The following is a 23,417-nucleotide window of genomic DNA, read 5'->3' as shown; positions in this document are numbered from 1 at the left end:
GGCCATTGTCAAATCTCAGGGCCCCAGTGGTAAGGCAGCAGGGCCATCTACCCTTCTTGAGGACAGGGCCTGGGTCCAGGCAGTCATTTGGCTGAGTTTTATTATACTGAGCCATTTTCTAACACAGTTCTGGTTTCTGTTCTCTCGCCCTACCTTGGTTTTTAACAGAAGACTCAGCTTCTCATAGTTCTTAGCCACAAGCTCTATGTGAAGACCCTCAAGATGGACCTTCAGGATCCGTATTAACAATGATCATTTCTTATTGTTTCAGCTTTGAATAACTGATCTGTAAACCCTTTACGTGGACACTATATGGCATCTGAATTGGTCTCATTTTTTAAGCCCCCTGTTTTGTGTAACCTATATATCTCAGTGTGAAATAAGGAATAGTTTTGGAAGGCAAGAATAACAAAGAAAAGAGGCTCAGTCCTGAAGTAGGTGGAAGGAGACTCCACCAGTATGACTGGAGGAGAGCAGGGACTTCCTCCTCACCACAGCCTGCCTGGCCTACTAGATGGTGGGCACCATCCAGCAGGACAGCAGTGGTCCAGGGAACAGACGGGCGGAGTGCTATGATAAGGGCCTATGGTAGAGGTTTGTGCAGAGCCACAAACCTACAACAGAGGAAAGGATCTGCCCAACCTGGGAAGGTAAAGGAAGGCTTCCTGGAGGAGGGGGACCTTTTGCTGAGTCTTAGAGGAGGGATAAGAATTCAGCAGCAGCAGCAGGTGAAAGCATTTTAGCACCTGTTGGCAGAAATAGCGTGTACAAAGCTTGGCGGCATGATGTAAGTGTTGTGTGAGCTCTGAAATGTGGATTCAGCTACTGGCTTCACCGCCGACTTTGACAAGATACTTTGTTTGCTAAGTGAATGTCCTCACCCTCACTGCCGGAATGGAGACCTGCCCTACCTCTCATTTTCTTTTGGGTTATAATGAAAATCAAATGATATGAGTAAAAAAGCTGTTTGAAAAAAAGGATTAATATGAGGAGGTGGTGTCATCTAAGAACCTGCTTCTTTGACTTGTTTCCAGGCTGGCAATCCACTCCATCGTCATTCTCCCGCTGATCTATTTCATAGTCGTTCGGAAGAACCCTTTCCGGTTCGCCATGGGAATGGCCCAGGCTCTTCTGACAGCTCTCATGATCTCTTCCAGGTAAATGTACGAGGAGTGTCTGGAGGAAGTCTCTGGGCTGCAGAGACTAGTCAGCTCTTACTGGCTGCGGCTGAGAGCTGTACGGGCCACTTGTGAAGCTGACCAAGCACCGGCCACAGCTTGTGCTTCTGTAGCTAGCTTCAACTCCAGGAAGGACCTCTGTCTTCCCCCCCTGCGCATCCTGGAGCATATTGCTTCACCCTACTGCATATTCCCTGCCCTCATGGCATGGCCTGCAGCCCAGAAGGGGTTTATGGTGTAACTCAGAGAATGGCGGACACAGCACGTTCGCACTCCTGGACCTGCCCAGAGTGCCAGCATGCTTTGGGCTCTTGGTTTAGTTTCGGGAATAGAAGCGTCTCTTCAGGCAGGGATTGAGCACCAGCATTCCTAGACCATACGTTCCTTTCTCTCTTTTTTTAATTTTTTTTAATGTTTGTTTATTTTTGAGAGAGAGAGAGAGTGTGAGCAGGGCAGGAGCAGAGAGAGAGGCAGATACAGAACCCAAAGCAGGCTCCAGGCTCTGAGCTGTCAGCACAGAGCCCAACACGGGACTCAGACTCACAAACCGTGAGACCGTGAGATCGTGACCTGAGCCAAAGTCAGACGCTCAACCGACTGAGCCACCCAGGCACCCCGACCCCTTTCTCTTTTTATCACACAGTTCGGCCACACTGCCTGTCACTTTCCGCTGTGCCGAAGAAAAGAACCAGGTGGACAAGAGGATCACTAGGTTTGTGCTGCCCGTCGGGGCTACCATCAACATGGATGGGACTGCGCTCTACGAAGCGGTGGCGGCTGTGTTTATCGCACAGTTGAATGACCTGGACTTGGGCATCGGGCAGATCATCACTATCAGGTAGGGCGCGAGGCCACACTTACTTTCATTTCTGTTACTGGAATTGTGGCAGGTGAAAGTCATCTGAAGGGAGCTCACGAATGGTCCACTGGTGGATTGATTTTCTTGGTCTAAAGTCCCTTCCCAAGATTAAACACATTACCAGAAGTGGAATCGTGGTGTGGAAGGTTTCTGCTTCAGGGTCTGAATACCCAAAGGTATCACTGTTCTCAGTTCAGTGCACCCACTAGGTGCTAGGCACACAGTAGGTGCCAAGGATTCAAGATTGAATAAGGGCCAGGCCCTGCTTTCAGGGGGTCCCCAGTAGGTAAGGGAGATAGATATCTAAATAAATGCTGAGTGGTGTGATAAGGGCTCTAGTGGAGGTCTGAGGGGACACAGAAGGCACCAAAGAAGGAAGGGAAGGTGAGGAGAGGCTTCCTGGAAGAGGAAAAAGCTTAGCTAAGTCTTAGAAGAGGAGTAAGAATTTAGTAGGAGAAGGAACCTAAGAGCACTTGAGATAAAAGGACTAGCATGTACAGGGGTTCATGAAATAACCATGGCCTAGTTACAGAGTTCAGACTATTGGATGTGGCTACATAAAGAGAACAATGTGGAGAACACAGAGAAATGAGTGGACAGGGATCATCTCATGAAAGGCTTTGTGAGAGGCGCTCATGGAGGGGCTCAGTCTTTCTTAATATGGGCAGATTTGCATTTTTTAAAAGCTAACTTGGTGATATGGTGGATAGACTGGGTGGATGGACAGGAGTTAGCTGGAGGACTAGCTAGGAGACCACCACAGGAGTCCAAGTAAGGAATTAAAAGGCCTCCATCCAGGCACTGGCCCTGGGGATGGAGAAGGGCTTCCAAATTCAAGGGGCATCAGTGGATTCAGAGTGAGGGACGGGGGAAGGTTAGGATGACCTCCAGGGTTGGTGGATGCTTCTGGACTGACGAATGGCACTCACCAGAACAAGTGGAAGAGAAGAGTCGGTGGGAAGATAAAGAGCTTGTGCTGTTTGTCACGTTGAATTTGAAATGCCTTTAGGACATCCAGGTAGAGCTCTACAGTGAGAAATGTGGTCTTGACTGCAGATGAGGAAGTCGGACTCATCACCTGGAGGGTGGTCACCAAGCACATGGGTCACGAGTGAGTCAGTCATCCGTGTTCGAGTCTCAGCTTCACCACGATTAGCTGTGACCTTGGCCAAGTTACTTGAATTCTCTAAGCTTCTATTTCCTCACCTATAAAATGAGGATAATAAGAGTACCTACATTTTATGCGAGTGGTGGTAATTAAGTCAGTGCATACAAAATGCTTAGAATGGTGTATATGTAGTGAGCCCTCAGGAGATGTTGAGACGGTTAGGAGGGCATTACATAGGGAAGGTTTGTGCAGAAAAGACAAGGACTAAGAACTGAGCCTTAGAAAATCCTCACATTAGAGGCAGGCAGAGAGGGGAGAGCCAAGAGGGAGACCAAGAAGAAACAGAAAGGGAGGAGGAGAGGGGCACCTGGGTGGCTCAGTTGGTTAAACTTCTGACTTCTGCTCAGGTCATGTCTCGCAGTTCATGAGTTCAAGCCCCGCATCGGGCTCTGTGCTGACAGCTCAGAGCGTGGAGCCTGCTTTGGATTCTGTGTCTCCCTCTATCTCTGCCCCTCCCCTGCTCACACTCTGTCTCTCCCTCCCTTTCTCCCTCCCTCGGAGATAAGTGAACATTTAAAAAAAAAAGAAAAAATTTTAAAAAAGAATAAAGGTAGGAGAGCCACAAATCTTGCCCTGAAACCTAGAGAGGAGAGATTTCCAAGCAGAGAATTCTACTCAGGTGAAGACCGATATTGTCTGCTCGAGTAGATACTGCAAATGCCACTCGTGAATTTTTCCACAGTTGGTTCTCTGAGACAACACCATTCAAGATGGTAGTCACTAGCCACACACACACAGGTTGGACGGAACAGACACAGAAGGTTCCATCAGTATAGAAATAAGTTCCGCCATTATGGAAAATTTTGCTGGACTGCGCTGCTTGGAAGGGGTGGATTGGGTTGAAAGTTAATCTGGAGACTTTTATGAAGTGAACAGTGGGAGTTTCCAACTAAACCGGGTCCCTATGCGAGGTGGACTCTGACCTTGCCGAGTTAACTCACTGCTTCAACCCCAGCACTTGGCACAGGCATAAACTCCAGGCATAAAGTAAGTTCCGAGAATGTTCTTATACGGTATTTTTTTTCTAATTTTTTTTAATGTTTATTTATTTTTGAGAGAGAGTGTGAGCAGGGGAAGGGCAGAGACAGAGGGAGACACAGAATCCAAAGCAGGCTCCAGGCTCTGAGCTGTCAGCACAGAGCCTGATGCGGGGCTCGAACCCACGAACCGCGAGATCATGACCTGAGCCGAAGTGGACGCTTAACCGACTGAGCCACCCAGGCGCCCCTAATACAGTATATTTTTAAATTTTCCCCAGCCCTAAATCATAAAGTATTTATTGCCATTTGCTCGATGTTAACTGAAGCCCAGTACAAAGTGGACCATTTGGCACGTCAGCTGGGAGGCAATACCGATGCTGCCTGGCCTGTAAAAAGTGTCCGAGGCTTAAGAAGCTTGAGCCCAAAGAGCTAGAGTGAAGTCCTGTGGTTGGAACAGCAATGAGTGTGTTAAAATTGAAACCTTGAGTCACGTCTGAGAAAGCTCCACAGCCACCTGTGTGTGGTCCAGTGGTTGTGACTTTGGCCATTCCCAGCAGACTTTCCCAACCCCCTCGTCCTGGCCTGTGGCACCCAGTCTGCATTGGACTGATTTCCAAGCAGTGGTCGCAAGAGGCGCCCGTTCTTTTGGGCATTTGCCACTTTGTGATGAAGTCCACACACCCCCTCAGTCTTAACATTTCCTAGATATTTCTAACCTTGTTTTTTTTTTTTTTAAACTGACTGCTAGAGAAGTAAACTTTGGGCCTAGAGGCTAAATAATTCCCATCAAAACCTCTTGCCCTGCTCTAGTGTTGTGTGTGGGTTTTTTTGAGATTTCATTTTCAAATAATCTCCATATCCAACATGGGGCTTGAACTCACAACCCCCCAGATCAAGAGTCACACGCTCCACTGACTGAGCCAGCCATGCGTCCCTTGTATTCTTCAGGCAGAATTGCTGATAAGTAACTACCGGCCCATAGCCAACAACCACAACTGTGAAGCCTAGAGTAATCATTGACCTAAAATTTAAAATCCTCTCTGGCTCTGCCTGGGACAGAATGAAATAAGAAACATGAATTTTCCCTTGACAGGTTACAGTTGTGGCTCATGTGGCTGACGGTTAAAGAGATCCCATAGTTCATCTCTTTTCTGTGGTCCTTTTGGGCTGGACATCGAGGAAACATAGGCACCATCCGCCCAAGACAAACCCTTTTGTGGTTTTATCATAATATTCACTAATCAAAGGTTATACCTGATTGCAGATGGGGCAAATATTCTTGTAACAGAAGAGAATTACTGGATTTGGGGCCTTCAAAGAGCTTAGAGGGGAAAAGGAGCCATAGGGGCAATAATAGTGATTGTTTTGTGTTAGCAGTAATAGGAATACTGATGGCAGCTAAATAGCAGAAATGGCATTGGTTTTTTTTTTTATCTTAGAGTGTGTGTGAGCAAGGGCGGGGGGGCGGGGGGCGTGCAGAGAGAGAGGGCTCCAGGCAGGCTCCACACTCAGCTCGATCCCAGTCCCACAAACCTGGGATCATGACCTGAGCTGAAATCAAGAGTTTGACACACAACCGAGCCACCCAGGGGCCCCAGAGATGCCATCAGTTTTTAAGCATCTGCTGTATCTTGGTGCTCATACTGGATGCCCTTCCTATATTACCTCATTTAATCTTCTTGGAGCCCTGCAAGGAAGACAGTCTCCCCATCCTCCGGGCAAGAACTGCAATCCGGAGGGAACTTGCCTAAGGACACGCTGTGAGTGAAAACAGCCGAGGCAGGTCTTGTTGTTTTTTAATGTTTATTTATTTTTGAGGGGTGTGGGAGAGGGGCAGAGAGAGAGGGAGAATCCGAAGCAGGGTCTGGACTGTCAGCACAGAGCCCAGAGCAGAGCTCAAACCCATGAACCGTGAGATCATGACCTGAGCTGAAGTCAGACACTCAACCGACTGAGCCACCAGGGGCCCCAGAGCCAGGTCTCCTTGACGCTAAAACGCGTGCTGGCTTCAGTTCACACCCCAGACCCCGCCTGTCTGGAGACCTAAGTGCCGGTCCAAAAACTAGATCAATGCTAGGAAAGTACTTTCTACTGATGGTTATTGTGTGTTCTTCTGTGAAAACCCTTTAAAGTCAAAGTAGAATATATTCAAGCCGAAGGAATACGTTTTTATATTTTTTTTTACCCCATCTGAAGATTTGTAATTCCCAGTCTCAGACCAAAGCCAAGTCAAATGGCCAAAGTTTAGGAAGCAAGGTCAAGGCTCAAGGGCAGAGTTTTCTTTGACCAGGCGGGTTTTGAGCCCACCGATATATTCAGTTTAAATATTTTCAACCAGCATTGACATAAACTTGGGTTTTCCAAAGAGTACTTAAGTCAGAAAAGATCTCAAGGATTATGTAGACCTGAAACTTTTAGAGGAATTGGGACAGCCCCAGAAATCTCTAATTTACTGTAAATTGGTGGCCACAGCCCCTGGAGGAAAACACACCTGTCAAAGAATGCTGGCCTGTGTTTGACCTTACCCTTGAAATGCGCTGTCAGCACAGAGCCTGACGCGGGGCTCGAACTCATGAACCACAAGATCATGACCTGAGCTGAAGTCGGACGCTCAACCAACTGAGCCACCCAGGTGTCCCGTACTGTTTTTTGGTTTTTGTTTGTTTTTTTGAGAGAGAGAGAGAGAGCGTGAACAGGGGAGGGGCAGAGAGAGGGAGATCCAGAATCCAAAGCAGGCTCCAGGCTCTGAGCTGTCAGCACAGAGCCTGACTCAGGACTCGAACTCATGAACTGCGAGATCATGACCTGAGCTGAAGTCGGACGCTCAACTGACTGAGCCACCCAGGCACCCCAGGGAGTCTTCTAGTTTAAATGGACTGTTTCTACATCTTCCCCCTTTCAACCCAGTGGCTTCCTTGGACTAAGGATGAGAACATGTGTCCAGAAAGTACAGTGGGTGTCCCGTCAAGCTCATTCAAATTCAGGGACTTTTCAGGGCATGGTTTCCTCCAAAATGACCAGACTTAAATAAGGATGATACTGTTGACAAAAAACGGCACATTCCAAAGAGAGGAATCCCTAGCACCACATTTTACCTGCCCAAGTGGGATCTTTTTAGAATTTTTGTTTTTTTTAATTTTAGAGAGAGAGAGAGAGCACATGAGCAGGGAAGAGGGGCAGAGTGGGGGAGAGGGAGAGAATCTTAAGCAGGCTCCATGCTCCGCCCAGAGCCTGACACAGGGCTTGATCCCCTGACCCTGGGATCATGACCTGAACTGAAATCAAGTCAGACACTCAACCAACTGAGCCATCCAGGCTCCCCATAAGAGGGGTCTTTTTAAATGTGTCATAAGGAAGTTCACTTGGCTGCCTCCCCTCGTTCCAGACCCCTCTTCCTTTTGCAGCAGGTGCATCCACTGGCCAAAGGAGCAGTCAGGAATAAACGCTTGTATCTTGCACAGGAAGCATGGCTGGTTCTCCGTTCAGTGCCCTGTCGGGCAGCTCCCAGAAGCCAAGAGTCTCACGATGTCAAGAAAGTGCATAAAACGTGCTTGACCACAGCCTCATTCCTTTGTCTTCCCCGGAAATACCCTTGCCATCCACCCGGACCACCCTCCCTTTGACCATCCTCCAAGGCAATGTAAATTCCTGGCACATATGAGATGCCAGTTGATGACTGGCTGGGTGAACAGATGGACAAAGGGAGAAAGGCAGGCAGGCAGCGAGGTAATTGGCGCTTATGGAAGGGGATGGACGCACGGATAGGTAGCTGATGCCTTCCACAAACACCCCAGGTGGTAAAACTCTCGCCTTCCTCTTGAATAGCCCTCTTGCTCATTTTCTGAGCGCGCTCAGGCAGCTCGTCTCCTTTTCCTTCCGTTAGAGACACTTGCCATGTCTCCCCGCGGAAGGAGATGGACTTCTCGAAGGTCCCCCACCGCTCCCTAACGAGGCAGAGCTGATGCTCAGCAGAGAACAGATCCTGACTGGCCAATGTGGGGGGAACACGGCGGTAACAGCCATCGGGACTAAAGGTTCCAGGCCAGGGGCCCTGAAGGGAGACACAGGTGTCTAACTCCTCTTCGGCTCGTGTGTTTTGGCTGCAGTGTCACGGCCACGGCCGCCAGCATCGGAGCCGCGGGGGTGCCGCAGGCCGGCCTGGTGACCATGGTGATCGTGCTGAGTGCCGTGGGCCTGCCCGCCGAGGACGTCACCCTCATCATTGCTGTCGACTGGCTCCTGTGAGTTGGAATAAACACGCTGCCTCTGCCGGCTGGGGAGGCAGGCTTCCCCGCCCTGCAGAACCTGCAGTCTGTCGTCATTCTGTCCTCAGACTGCCACTGCCTCATGAGCCATTCGTTGCTGCTTCAATTTCCCTCTGGCCAGGCCATCTGATAAAACGCGCTTAAAAATTAACTCCTCATAACTTGGGGCAGTGATTTTAAAAGGCCAGTGATCTCCATTAGCTTGTTTTACCTGGTAATGCTGGAGGATGGGTGGTGGGAGGAGATGAACAGAATGATAAGGTGAAGACAGAGTCACAAGCATGCCAAACCCCATAGGCCACCCTCGCCTATACCCGGCCCGGGGTCAGCGTCATAGGTGTAGAAGTGCCTGGTTTGAAGTCAGCCCGTCTTCCCGAGATCTTCAACATCATCAGGGACCATGGTAGGAGCTGTGGGGAAAGACCAGCTGGAGTTTGAATCGCTGTTCAGTGTCTCAGCAGCTTTTTGACCTCGAGGATATCCCTTAGCTTCTCAGAGGCCCAGTTGCGTTATCTGTGAGATGGGACAGATTCTGTGCATTTCATTAGGTTGTGCAGGGTCTGAGTGGGTTCATGTGACCAGCGTGTCTAGAACAGTGTCTGGTGGGCATTTGCTCAATAAATGGCAGGTTTTCTTATGATTAGAATGATTTGGAACATTTGCATCGTAACTCTCTCGCACACGTGCATGCATGGACACATGCACAGAGGGCTGACGAACACAGCAGAAATTCTGGGCAAGGTCGTGCCTTGTGTGACCCCCCCCCCCCCCCACGGTTCAGGTTGGAACGAGCCTGGTCCCCAGCTTTATCTTGGTACCCGCTTTGTGCATTGGTCTCGCTCTGTCCCCTGGCCCTCAGGGGCAAGTGTAGCTGCATATTGAGCCATTACTCGGAACCAGCCCAGGGTTACCAGGGAGTCTGGCACTGTGTGGTTTGCAAACATCAGCTGAAATGGTGAAGACAGTCACGCCCCTGAAGGCCTGGGCTCCTGCCCCGGGAAGGCGTGCCATGGGGGCCCACTCAGCAGCTGGCTGTGTCCCCCAGCCCCAGCGGAGGTGGGCCCTTTCTTGCCAAGATACACCACCCCTGAGGCAAGTACTTCTAGTTTTCCTTCTAGTGACCATGGTGGGTTTGTAGTTCTCTCCTTTGCTCGATTCTTCTGGAACCAGTGACCTTCACTTCCAAGACACCCAGAGAGGCCAAAGGTCCAGTCTGATCCGTGGGATAAAAAGACACTAGTTGGTTCATACCAGGGTCTGGTTCATTCCATGGCCTCATTCTGAATCACAGGAGGGCGCCCAGATGCGGAGGTCTGTCCCGCAGGTGTAGTTCTCACAGAAGTATTCACGTGCACAGTTCCCACCAGCAGTGCTCCGGTGTTCTGTCACCAGGGCGCCTTCCTGCCACAGGGTCCTCTCCAAGCTCGGGGTTATGGCCGGCTGGGGGTGTCATAAGGAGAAAGCTGCTCCCTGGCTGACTTCTGTTTTCTGACCCTGTGTCCCTGCTGGCTTACTTCTAGAGGGACCTGGTGGCACAGAAAAACGACTACACCAGGGACACACAAACGCACAGGAACACTTGGAGGCACACACACACACTCCCCCTTTGGCAGAAACACTACCCCCAGGGGCCTCTCACCTTAGCTGAGACAGATCCGGGAAATGCCCCAAGACGGAGGTTAAGAGTGAGAGGCTCACTCAATTCTGAGCCTCCCTCGGCTCCCCCAAAATATTTGTAAAGACTCTCTTCACGTTTCTTGGGGAGGAGAGGAGGGAATTTGGGGAAACTGGTGCTGGGCTTATGAGGGTCCGTTGTGACTTACTGGGGGCACACACCCAGGGAACCTGGTTACTCATTCTGTACTTTCATGAGCCACCTTCTGCTCTAGACCTGTAAGGAGAGAAGCCTCCCATCCCACCATGAGGATGGCACTCTCTGCATCTGCTTAATTCGTACCTGAACGCTCCAGATCCCTTTCTGTCTCCGGTGGCAAATGGAAATGAAATCTGGGCCTCCTGTCTGACTCCCCCTCTCTCTTCCCCAGGGATCGGTTCAGGACCATGGTGAACGTCCTCGGCGATGCGTTCGGGACGGGCATTGTGGAGAAGCTCTCCAAGAAGGAACTGGAGCAAATGGATGTTTCATCTGAAGTCAACATCGTGAACCCCTTTGCCTTGGAATCCACAATACTGGATAACGAAAACTCAGACACCAAGAAGTCCTACGTCAACGGAGGCTTTGCGGTAGACAAGTCCGACAGCATCTCATTCACCCAGACCTCACAGTTCTAGAACCCCTGGCTTCATAGGACCAGGAACGGTGAAGGACAGCTCCCTGAGAGTCATCTCTTAGCAAATTCAAACATTCAATAAGGAGAAGAAACACACTGATGGCCAATTGTACATTTGATTTGATATACAGACCTCCAGATTATTTTCTATATTTGGATTCACCGCTTTTGCTCTCCAGGTGGGGTACCATGAAAGAAAACAGATTAAAAGGAAAGCTGTATTGTCTGCAATGTAAAAATTCTATGAGAAAGTTTGGAAGTAGGTAGAGTAGTAACTATTGGATTAGGTAATGGGTGTGGAAGAAAACTTGCTTTCTCATACGCAGTCCAGTGTTTGGGTTTTTTTTTAAAAAGACTCCTTAATTACAAATTTTTACTCAAGCTTTCTATTGGCATGGATTTCCTTTGACTTCTCACATTTTTATAGATTATAATGCATATAAATACTACCACCGCTGCCCCCCCCCCCATTTAATGTGCCAAATTGTCCGTTTTTAACTCATCTCCAGCCAATGTCAAACTATTTTGAAGGAAAACAGACCAGCACAGTTCTGCAATAACAGTTTCAAGACGGGTGAGGGGTGTTGCAGGAAGGGAGAAGGGTTCTTTTTTCAATGTACTGTATTGGAACACTGGTAACTAGTAACCCAGTGTTCAGTATAGAGCTAGATATATATATATAGCTATGTATATATTTATTATTTTCATATAAGTTGCCAGACAGAGATCAGAATTGAACTGTCAATGGGAAATAAAGAGCTCTCCTTGTACTTGAATAATAACTACGATTTCAATCCAGATCTGCTTTGGGGCTTATCCCAACTCCTGTCTCAGGAGCACGAGAATGAAAAATTGTGTTGTCTGTTCCACATCTGTGTACCAGCCTCCTAGCAGACATGTATTATGGTGATACGGTAAGGTGGCCGTTCATGTACAACTTCTAGACTCTACTGCTGGGAAGGAATCCATATCGGCTCTATATAAGATAGTACGAAGATGTGTCACTCACCTAAGGCTGGATGTGTTTTTATCCAACTGGAAGGCTTCATTCTTCCAAGGTCAGTTACACCCACTCAAAAAATGATGGTTCTTTGCCATTTCGTACCCATCAGGGCCCAAACAACGGTGGCAGACTACCAGCTAAATTGTACTTTAATATGGTTTTGGTGGATGGAACAAGTCACCCTGGCTGGAAAAGCACTGTCCTTACCCTGGATTCTTGCAGAGTAAGCCCACGAGTTGATCCCCACAACACGAGATGTTGGTATCCGTGGTTCAGGGAAATTCTTCCATTGTATTAAACTTGTCTCCTCCTGAAGGGACGATTGTCCTAACTGGTTAATCTAGTCACCTCGGCCCTGCTTAATTAAAATCCATGTCCTGTCATTCTAATTTATGAAGATAGCTTATTAAAAAGGCTGTGCTTCAGCACTCATCTTGTAAATAATGCTGAACAGAAAAACTTGTATTTACAGTGAGATCCAGAATAATCCTGTTTCTGCAGTGTTGAGTAGCCAGTTTAAGCCTGCGCTTTTCTATCGAAGAAACCAGAAACTGTCCCAAAGGTACAGGAAAAGTAAATAAATGCTCAGTGTTGACCACCTGTCCCTGAAATCTACAAGAGAGTGATACTGGATTGTCATGTAAACACCGCAAATATGGACCAGCGACTGATTCCACGTGCGTTTTAAATTGCAAATACTGGGGGTGTTCACTGGAGGTAAATCTAACTATCAACGCAACTGTATTCATAACTTATCTCGGGCCCGAGAGGTCCTACCCCCTTGGCCGTTTGTCTCCGACTGGAGGCACTCAAGTTGGCAGAGCTGTTCGTGAACTATAGGTCATCCTAATTTTGGAGTGAGTTTGTAACCAGCCTCTTAACACACTGTGCTGTTAACTCATAAAAAGAAACCAATGTTCCATTTCAGTCTCAATAAATACTTCCGTCATTCTTTCTTCCCCCGCCTTGTTCTTCCTTTATCTTTTATCTCACTCAGGTGGGGCGTGGGAAGGTGGAGACAGATTGTAAACGGATTATTGTTTTCAAAACTGTTTATGCTCGAGAATGAAAAAGCCGGGCTTGAGGAAAAGTAATCTGATTGTTCAAGTGAATCAGTGGGGATGATAAGGCTGAAATGCAGTGCCATAAATTATAAATAGTTTGTCCATATTTTATGGCTGAGATGGAGAAGGTGTGATTTGGCCAGAAATTACTATACTGGGAGGTAGTCTTATCTCAATATGATGGCGACCTGGTTTCACTGAAGGACCATTCCTGCCCTCAGAAATGGGATGATAGACTACAAATGTTGTATTCAGGGAGGTCCTGCCCGGAACGTGAGTCACAACAGGGTTCTGCTGGTGCCTTTGCTAGTAGTCTATGATAGACAGCAAACAAATGGACAACCCCCTAGGCCCTACTGAGGGAGGGCAGTGTCTCACAGAAATGTTTGTCATTGAAAACATTAGTCTGTGGCCAGACTCATTCAGAGTAGTGTCCTTCTTGAGGCAACATTAGATAAAAACACCCAACACATCACTTAGAGATTTGCTTGGAAGATTAAGTGTACTTGAGCAGGACCCCCAATGACTTGGTTCTTGCCCAAAGTCTACTCCTATACAGAGGGATGGTGTTATCAGCTCTAATAAACGACTATTTCTCAACAAACCATTGGACGAGGCCCTCTATTAAAAACACACCCCATTCTTAGAATAGCTTGAGAAAACTGTGTTTGGCTTATAATCAGGCAGTGGGCCGGCAATGGTGTTGGCTTTGCAGATGTTAAGAATCTTCCCTTCTGGAACGGAAAGAGGAAATGGTCATGCAGAGCCTTGACATGATGCCAAGGAGACACAATTTGCCAAGCAACTATTTTGTATTTTCTAACTGCCCAGCAAGCAATCACAGAGCCCAGTGAGACTGCTTTAAGCATTAGATGAGAAAATAGACGTAATGTACGTAGCACATGAAACATTTCATAAAAGCTAGTGCCTCCTGCCAAAAAGTCCTGTACACCCTCGTCCCCCACTTACATGGGTCACCCACAGACATCCAACTGACATGACCGAAAATTATAGTTTTCACCACTTGGCCTTACCTGGGTTATTAGAACAAACAGTAAATTCAACCTAGTGAAACTTAATAAGCAACCCCCATTGTATAAATGGAAAGCTCTTTCTGAAAATGGGACATTTTCACTTAAACAGTATAAGACCTAGAATATTGCCTCTTTCCTAAAAGATCATGTGGCGGGAGGGGGGTGGCTCAGTCAAACGTCCAACTCTTGATTTCTGCTCAGATCATGATCTCACTGTTGGTAGGTTCGAGACCCCTGTCTGGCTGTGCACTGACAGCATGGAACCTGCTTGGGATTCTCTCTTTCCCTCCCTCCCTGTCTGCGCCTCTCCCCTCAAAATAAGTAAACTTAATTTTTTTTTATGTTTATTTATTTTTGAGAGACAGAGCATGAATGGGGGAGGGGTAGAGAGAAAGGGAGACACAGAATCTGAAGCAGGCTCCGGGCTCTGAGCTGTCAGCACAGAGCCTGACGTGGGGCTTGAACTCACGAACCACGAGATTATGACCTGAGCTGAAGTCGGGCGCTTAACCGACTGAGCCACCCGGGAGCCCCAAAATAACTTAAAAAAAAAATCACGTGGGGCTTAAGCAAAAACGATGGTTGGCAATCTTTTTTCTGTGGGACACACAGAGGGCTTTGAAGTGCTCGGGCTTCATGTGTGAGGCTAAGAAGCACATTCACAGAGCACACCCCTTCACGTGTTCTGAAATCAAAGTACAACGTGAAGTTCACTTTTGCCATCTTGGTCCATAAATCTCATGTAACTGTCCCCACCTGCCGGAAGTAGACTTTGTTCCGGGCCCCACACGGGGCTTAACATCCCCTCCTGTGCTGGCAGGTACGCCTCCCTCCCTGCAATCTTAGATCTTTTAAGTGAAAGCCATAGAATATAAACCCAGAAGGAGGCCTTGTGAAATTAGCTTTGGGAACAACATGTGGATCTGTATACATTGAATTAGGTGCTGCATTTCAGCATATGAAGTTACTGACCACGGGTGGGAGATGCCTGGGGACATTGCTCTACGTGAGGCCACAACTCTTAAGCGCTAAGATCTAACCACACCCCTGATGCACCATTTCTTCTCTCACTGGGAAAATCCAGGGCCGCGCGTGATTTGGAGGACGTCTCTGGGATTACTGAGACACTCCAGGTTTCGTCTACAAATCTCCACTTTGCCAATTGTATCACGAGGTTCCGCACAGGTATCCGTAAACCCCCAAAGCCCAGATGAAATCAATATCCCTTTTGTTATTCTCGCTGGAGGAAAGGGGAAGGAAAAGCCTCGACCTCCTCTAGACACGGTTCCCTGATCTCTAGGGGGCCTCACCAGCCTGGAGCTCCAAGCCCTGGCCTCGGGGAGTGCAATCAGGTGTTACTACCTAGGGAGAAAAGTGCCCTTTATCAAAAGATGGAGGCAAAGAAGTCGTGAAAGTAATATACAGAATCAGCCAAACTCCTGAGCAGTAGTGTCTGGATCCCAGCCCCCGCCCCACGACGCACCCCCCCACCCCCACCCCCACCCCATTTTCCCTCAAGAAGCTGACTTTTCCTGACACATTAGTGGCTCTGGTAGCTGCCGTTCCTCCGAGACTCAGGACAGCTATCAGCCAGGTTATGAGGACGTCGCATCCTCCCTCATTTCAGGGCATTTAGAGAATGCCAAGTTGCCTCCTCTGGGAATTTCACAGTCAGAGGTCTGGCCGCCAGGGGAAGAAATGAGGGTCTGAGGTCCTGCCTCCTCTCCTCCACGCCCTGCAGAGAAAGAAAGGCCTGTTTTCCAGGGTGAGGATAAGACCCACTGAAACGAATGGAGTGCTTGGTCCCAGCGGGGGCGCAGGAGAAAAGGCACCATTGCTTCATTGCAAACATGCTTTGTTTCATTTTAGGGGCACCGCCTTCTTCACAAAGTGCTGAAGGCGCGTGCATTTGAAACATGACTTTGATCTTCCACCAAGCATACAAATGTAATTTTCATTTAAGGAGTGTTTGTGTTTCCGAGGTGTCCGCTTAGCTCGGCAAGAATAATGAGAGCCCAGCAGCAAGGCTTGTCTGAGCCGAAGACTCCGGGGAGGGGAAAATGTTTCTCCAGAATGAACCAGTGGATACTGAAACGTCCAGGTCCTAGGAACCTGGGTGGGCCTGTCGCATGTCAGAAAAGTGCTACTATGTAACTCATACCTAAGTTATTAATAAAGCAGCACAGGGAGCAAGAGGAACACCAGCTTGATCTTCCCCCAACACCTGGCTTTTTGTCTTCCCAGCACCGCAAATTGGCTTTAATTCCCCGGGTTTAGATGCTAGTCCCGCCATTTCCTAATTTCGCCAGAAAGGTTAAGACGGACAAGAATGTGTCAACTTCACATTAAGCACACACAAACTCAGAGCTCTTTTGCCAGGTCAGGAGGGGCCAGTGCGAAAAACATGCCACCTGTAGTCCATGAGAAAACCAGAAAAGCAAACAAGGCTGACCCAGGCTGCAAGGATACTGAGTCTGCCTTTCTGGCAAGAAGGAAAAGTTTGCTCGAATACCATTCCAGGAATACCATTCCAGGCAGCCAGCCACCTACCTGATTCTTTTTTTTTTTTTTAATGCTTATTTATTATTTAGAGACAGAGACAGCGAGAGAGAGAGAGAGAGAGAGAGAGCAGGGGAGGGGCGGGGGGGGGGCAGGGGGGGCAGAGGATCCGAAGCAGGTTCTGCGCTAACAGCAGAGAGCCTGATGCAGGGCTTGAACTCAAACTGTGAGATCTCAACCTGAGCCGAAGTCGGATGCTAAAGCGGCTGAGCCACGCAGGTGCCCCTGGCACATACTCTGTTCTTGGGTGTCATCACCTTCCGTAAAGATGACACTCAAAGTCAAGTAACAGTCCAGTTTCTTTCAAGATGTTGGCCCAGCTGCTACAGGCACCAAGGGAGGAGTTTTCTCCCGCCAGGATGAGTGCAGCTAGAATGGCTGTCTGGGCTCCAGGAGAACAGCACACGGGAAGCTCGCTTTTGTTTACTGGACAGATGTTTGCACAGCAGTTACTGTGTGGCAAGCCCCGTTCTTAGCACCTGACATATGTTGACTCATTTAACCTCAACAACATCATGAAGTAGGTAGTGTTACCCCCTTTCTAAAGACGAGGAAACTGCTACAAGATGTTCACTTGCCTGGGACCACAACTGAGCTCACACAGCAATCTGGCTCCAGTATAGACATTCTTTTTTATTTTTAACTTTCATTTGTTTTCGAGAGAAAGAGAGAGTGTGAGCAGGGGAGGGGCAGAGAGAGAGGGAGGCAGAATCCAAAGCAGGCTCCAGGCTCCGAGCTGTCAGCACAGAGCCTGATGCGGGGCTCGAACCCACAAGCCATGAGATCATGACCCGAGCTGGAGTCAGATGCTTAACCAACTGAGGTGCCCCAAAGTGTCAACATTCTTGACCAGACACTGACAGCCAGAGAAGGCCAGGAAGCTAGAGTATTAATTCTAACTCAACTTTGGAGTGGCCTAAAATTTTCAAGACAACTTATAGTCATTGTTTACCCTTACCGAGTGTGAACTGTGTGCCTGGCACGCTCCTAGATGTTTTACACGCTTAATGGCATTTATCCTTCTCAACACTCCTATCAAGCAGGTATTATTTTCCTACTTTTCCATCTTCCAGATAAGGGAACTGTGGCTCAGAGAGCTGAAGTGATCTGCCCAAGTTCACACAGCTGGGACTCCAACCGGATTCCAGAGCCTGTGTTCCTAACCACTGAGGGGGTGCCTCAAAGTGTCTAAAAAAAAAATCCACGCAAATGGAAAGCAAGGGTAATCAAAAACCTCCCAGCAAGGGCAAGTCCAGATCTAGATGGCTTCACTAGTGAATTCTACCAAACATGTAAAGAATACCAATCCTATCCAAAGGATACAAAAACACTGATTCGAAGGGACACGTGCACCCTGATGTTTATAGCAGCACTATCAGTCAGAGCAAAAATATGGAAAGAGCCCAAATGTCCATCAATTGATGAATGGATGAGGAAGATGTGAGGTATATATATATATATATACAATGGAGTATTACTCAGGCATGAAAAGAATAAAACTTGGGGCACCTGCGGGGCTCAGTCGGTTGAGCGTCCGACTCTCGATTTCGGCTCAGGCTATGACCCCAGGGTCATGGGATTGAGCCCCGCGGCTCCTTCATGCTGCTTAAGATTCTCTCTCTCTCCCTCTGCCCTTCTCCCCTGCTCACACACATTCTCTCAAAAAAATAAATAGATTTTAAGAAGAATGATATCTTGCCATTTGCGACAATGTGGATGGAGCTAGTGTATTATGCTAAGTGAAATAAGTCAGGCAGAGAAAGATATATATGATTTCACTCATATGTGGAACTTAAGAACCAAAACAGATGAACATACAAGGGAAAAAAAAGAAAGGCAAACCATAAAACAGACTCTGAACTATAGAGAACAAACTGAGAATTGCAGGAGGGGAGGTTGTGGGAAGATGGGCTAAATGGGTGACGGACATGGAGGAGGGCACTTGTTGGGATGAGCACTGGGTGTCATATGTAAGTGATGAATCTCTAAATTCGACACCTGCAACTAATATTACATTATACGTAAACTAACTCAAATTTAAATAAAAACTTGAAACAAAAAAATTTTTTTAAGATTACAAATCCTTGGGGCGCCTGGGTGGCGCAGTCGGTTAAGCGTCCGACTTCAGCCAGGTCACGATCTCACGGTCCGTGAGTTCGAGCCCCGCGTCAGGCTCAGGGCTGATGGCTCAGAGCCTGGAGCCTGTTTCCGATTCTGTGTCTCCCTCTCTCTCTGCCCCTCCCGCGTTCATGCTCTGTCTCTCTCTGTCCCAGAAATAAATAAACGTTGAAAAAAAAAAAGAAAAAAAAAAGATTACAAACCCTTCTCAAACTCTTCCAAAGAATAGAAGAGATAACACTTTCAAACTCATTTTCTAAGGCCAGCATGACCCAGAAATCAGAGGCAGACAAGAACATTGCAAGAAAAGTATAGGCCAGTATTTCTGATGAACACAGATGCAAAAATCCTCAAACAGAATGTAGCAAACTGAATTCAACGACACATTAAAAGGTTCATACTCCACGATCAAGTGGGATTTATTCCTGGGATACAAGGATGGTCGACATTTGCAAATTGATAAGTGTGATACACCACAGTAACAACATGAGGGATAAACATCATAGGATCGTCTCAATAGATGCAGAAAAAATATTCGACAAAATTCAACATCCTTTCATGATTAACTCTCAACATATACAGAAGGAACATCACACATACAGCTTCCATATACAGAAGCCCACAGCTAACATCATACTCAATGGTGAAAACCTCAGTTTTTCTTGTAAGATCAGGAATAAGATAAGGATGCCCACTATCCCCACTTTTTTTTAACACAGTATAAAAAAATCTTAGAGCAATGAGGCAAGGAAAAGAAATAAAAGGCATCCAAATCAGAGAGAAAGAAGTTAAATTGTCTTTCTTTGCAAATGACATATTATGTATAGAAAACCCAAAAGACACTGCCAAAAACTGTTAGAATAAACAGATTCAGCAAAGCTTCAGGACATAAAATCAATACACAAAAATCAGTTGAGTTTCTACAGACTAACAACAAATTATTAGAAAAAGAAATTAAGAAAATTCTATTTATGCTAGCATCAAAAAGAATAAAACAACAAAAAACAAACAAAAAAATCCAAAAAACAAAACAAACAAACAAAAGAATAAAACACTTAGGAATACATTTAACCAAGAAAGTATAAGACCGGGACTCTGAATACTAAAACACTGATGAAACAGGGCGCCTGGGTGGCTCAATTGGTTGAGCGTCTGACTTTGGCTCAGGTCATGATCTCATGGTTCGTGGGTTCGAGCCCAGTGTCAGGCTCTGTGCTGAGAGCTCAGAGTCTGCTTCAGATTCTGTGTGTCTCTCTCTCTGCCCCTCCCCCACTTGTGCTCTCTCTCTCAAAAATAAACAAACATTTAAAAAAATAAATGAATGAAAAAAGAAAACACTGATGAAAGAAATTGCAAGAGACATAAATACATGGAAAGATACTCCAGGCTCACAGATTGGAAGAATTAGGATTTTAAAATGTCCATACAACCCAAAGCTTTCTATAGATTTAACCCAATTCCTATCAAAATTCCAATGTATTTTTTTTAGAAATAGAAATCACAATCTTTCATTTCTGTATGGAAACAACAACAAAAAAAAGAAAGCAATCTTGAAAAAGGAAAAGAAAGACGGAGTCCTCACACTTCTTGATTTCAAATAATATTACAAAGCCATAGTAATCAAAAAAGTATGTTATTGGCATAAAAATAAACACGGGGATCAATGAAACCAAAGAGGGGGCCCAGAAGTGACCCCATGCATATGTGTTCAATTAATTGTTGACAAAGGAGCAAAGAATACACAATGAGGAAAAAATAGTCTCCTCAATAAATGGTGCTGGGAAACCCGGATGTTCACACGCAACGGAATGAAGCTGGAACCCTAACGTACACCCCACACAAAAATCAGCTCAAGATGGATGAGAGACTTGAATGTAAGGCCTGAAACTGTCAAACTGCTAGGAGCAACCGTAGGGGAAAAGCTATGCCCATCCTGGCAATGAGTTTTTCGGAGTTGACACCAAAAGTGAAGCTTAAAGCAAAAATAAACAAGCGGGACAACATCAAACTAAAAGTCTTCAGAGCAAAAGAAACCATCCATGAAATGAAAAGGCAATGTATGCATGGGAGGAGACATGCCGTCTGTCCATAAGGGGTTCATAATCACAGTACACAAGTCTTCCCACAACTCAACAGCCAAAAGGAACCCAACTTAAGAATGGGCAAAGGAACTACCAGGTATTTATCCAAAGGATACAAAAATGCTGATTCCAAGGGGCACATGCACCCCAAAGTTTATAGCAGGCATTATCAACAACAGCCAAATCACGGAAAGAGCCCAAATGTCAATTGATGAATGGATAAAGAAGTGTGTGTGTGTGTGTGTGTGTGTGTGTGATGGAATACTACTCGGCAATCAAAAAGAATGAAATCTTGTCATTTGCAACAACATGGATGGAATTAGAGTGTATTATGCTAAACAAAATAAGTCAATCAGAGGAAGATAAATATCATATGATTTCACTCATATGTGGAATTTATGAAACAAAATAGATGAATATAGGGGAAGGGAAGGAAAAATAAGATAAAAAGAGAGAGGGAGGCAAATCATAAGAGACTCTTTTTTTTTTTTTTAATTTTTTTTTCAACGTTTATCCACCTTTGGGGCAGAGAGAGACAGAGCATGAACAGGCGAAGGGCAGAGAGAGAGGGAGACACAGAATCGGAAACAGGCTCCAGGCTCTGAGCCATCAGCTCAGAGCCCGACGCGGGGCTCGAACTCACAGACCGTGAGATCGTGACCTGGCCGAAGTCGGACGCTTAACCGACTGCGCCACCCAGGCGCCCCGAGACTCTTTTTAAAAAAAAATTTTTTTTAACGTTTATTTATTTTTGAGACAGAGAGAGACAGAGCATGAACAGGGGAGGGGCAGAGAGAGAGGGAGACACAGAATCTGAAACAGGCTCCAGGCTCTGAGCGGTCAGCACAGAGCCCGACACGGGGCTCGAACTCACGGATCGTGAGATCGTGACCTGAGCAGAAGTCGGACGCTTAACCGACCGAGCCACTCAGGCGCCCCATAAGAGACTCTTAAAAGAGAACAAACTGAGGGTTGCTGGAGGGGTGTTGGGTGGGGGTGGGGGCTAAATGGGTGATGGGCATTAAGGAGGGCACCTGTTGGGATGAGCACTGGGTATTAACTGTAGGTGATGAATCACTAAATTCTACTCCTGAAATCATTACTATACCATATGTTAACTAACTTGGATTTAAATAAAATTTAATTTAAAAAAAATGGGCAAAGGATCTGAGTAGACATTTTCCAAAAAAGAAGCTATTCAAACGGTCAGTTGGTACATGAAAAGGTGCTCAACATCACTACTCATCGGAGAAATGAAAATGAAAACCACAAAGAGATGTCACTTCATATCCACTAGTATGTCTATTATCAAAGAGAAGAGATAACAATTCCTGGTGAGGATATGGAGAGAAGGGAACCCTCTCGCACTGTTGATGGGATGTCAATGGTGCAGCCACTGTGGAAAACAATATGGAGGCTCCTCAAGAAATTAAAAATAGAACTACCATAAGATCCAGCAATCCCACTTCAGGACACGTATCCAAAGGAAATGAAATCACTATTTCAAAAAGACATGCAACTCCCAGGTTCATTGCAGCACTATTCGCAATAGCCAAGATGTGAAAACAAGCTAAATGTCCACTGATGATGGATGAGTGGATAAAACGAATGTGATACATACACAAGGTAGAATATCACTCAATCTTAAAAACAAAAATCCTGCCATTTGCAACAACATGGATGAACCTGGAGGGCATTCTGCTGTGAAAGAAGCCAAAGAGAGAAAGAAAAATACACTGCATCGTATCACTTGTATGTGCAATCAGAAGAAAAAAAAAAAAAAGTCAAATTCACGGAAACAGAGTAGAATGGTGGTTTCCAGGGGCTGTGGGGTGAGGGGAGGAGGGAAGGGTCGGTAAACAGGTACAAACTCTCATCTAATGTACAACATGGGGACTATACTTGACTGTACTGTATAATGGACATTTACCGAGAGTAAGTACATGAGGTGATGGATGTACTCATTAACTCAGTGGTGTGAATCCTTTCACCGTGTATAGGTATATCAAACTATCACACCGTACACTTTAAATACATCACAACTTTGTCAATTATATCTCAATAAAGCTGGAAAAAAAAACACCTACGATGTAAAAAGGCAATGCATGATGGTATCCGATCGCCACCTCTTTAAAAGTTATCACTTTTTATTATTTAATGTTTATGTTTGGGAGAGCGCAAACGGGGGAGGGGCAGAGAGAAGGGGACAGAGGAGCCGAAGCGGGCTCTGCGCTCACAGTCTGACAGCAGCGAGCCCAATGTGGGGCTCGAACTCAGGAACCGCGATGATCATGACCGGAGCTGAAGTCAGATGCTTAACTGACTGAACCACCCAGGGGCCCCACTCTGGCATTTGTTTAAACTGAGCTTACCCCAAAATCAACCTTGTCAATTTCGTTTGTAGTCTCTCTTTTCAAAACTGGGTATCGTGGTTTCAAGATCTGTGGTTTATTTCCACTGAAACCTAGGATGATAACAATGTCTCCCTTCTTTGACCTCAAACGGTTTGAAGTTGCAAGGCAGGTCTACAGAGCCTCATTCAGGTATTTAAATCCTTCCGCTTTGGGGGGCGCATCAGGTTGAGGGAGCCCCTGAGCGACAGCGCTGCCTTTTTGTGAAGTGAGCAGCCCGAGGCTGAGCCTCTGTTCAGACGTGATAACTGGCCATGTGCATCCCTCCGTCTTTTCTTCCCACGTAATTCCTGAATGAGCTACAGGTATCCTGATAATCCTCTAAAGTCTATTTACCACAATGACACCTTCACAATAGGAAGAATATGCAGCAGTAACAAGAACCCACACCTGAATCCAAGAGGAG

The 23,417-nt window shown here is 46.6% G+C and overlaps 1 protein-coding gene across 1 annotated transcript in view; it reads left to right on the top strand.

The window, feature by feature from the left end:
- Positions 1-12,703, top strand: part of SLC1A1 (solute carrier family 1 member 1) — an 82,634-nt gene extending 69,931 nt beyond the window's left edge. Inside the window, exons 9-12 of the mRNA XM_043567450.1 lie at positions 1,035-1,157; positions 1,822-2,016; positions 8,292-8,426; positions 10,496-12,703. Of these exons, the coding sequence (XP_043423385.1) occupies positions 1,035-1,157; positions 1,822-2,016; positions 8,292-8,426; positions 10,496-10,742 (700 nt within the window). The 3' untranslated portion in view covers positions 10,743-12,703. The remainder of the gene's footprint in view (positions 1-1,034; positions 1,158-1,821; positions 2,017-8,291; positions 8,427-10,495) is intronic.
- The last annotated feature ends 10,714 nt before the right edge of the window (positions 12,704-23,417 follow it).

The sequence above is a fragment of the Prionailurus bengalensis genome, chromosome D4, assembly GCF_016509475.1.
Source record: "Prionailurus bengalensis isolate Pbe53 chromosome D4, Fcat_Pben_1.1_paternal_pri, whole genome shotgun sequence".
In the NCBI taxonomy this organism is placed as follows: domain Eukaryota; kingdom Metazoa; phylum Chordata; class Mammalia; order Carnivora; family Felidae; genus Prionailurus; species Prionailurus bengalensis.
This window is presented reverse-complemented; position numbering and strand designations above follow the sequence as displayed.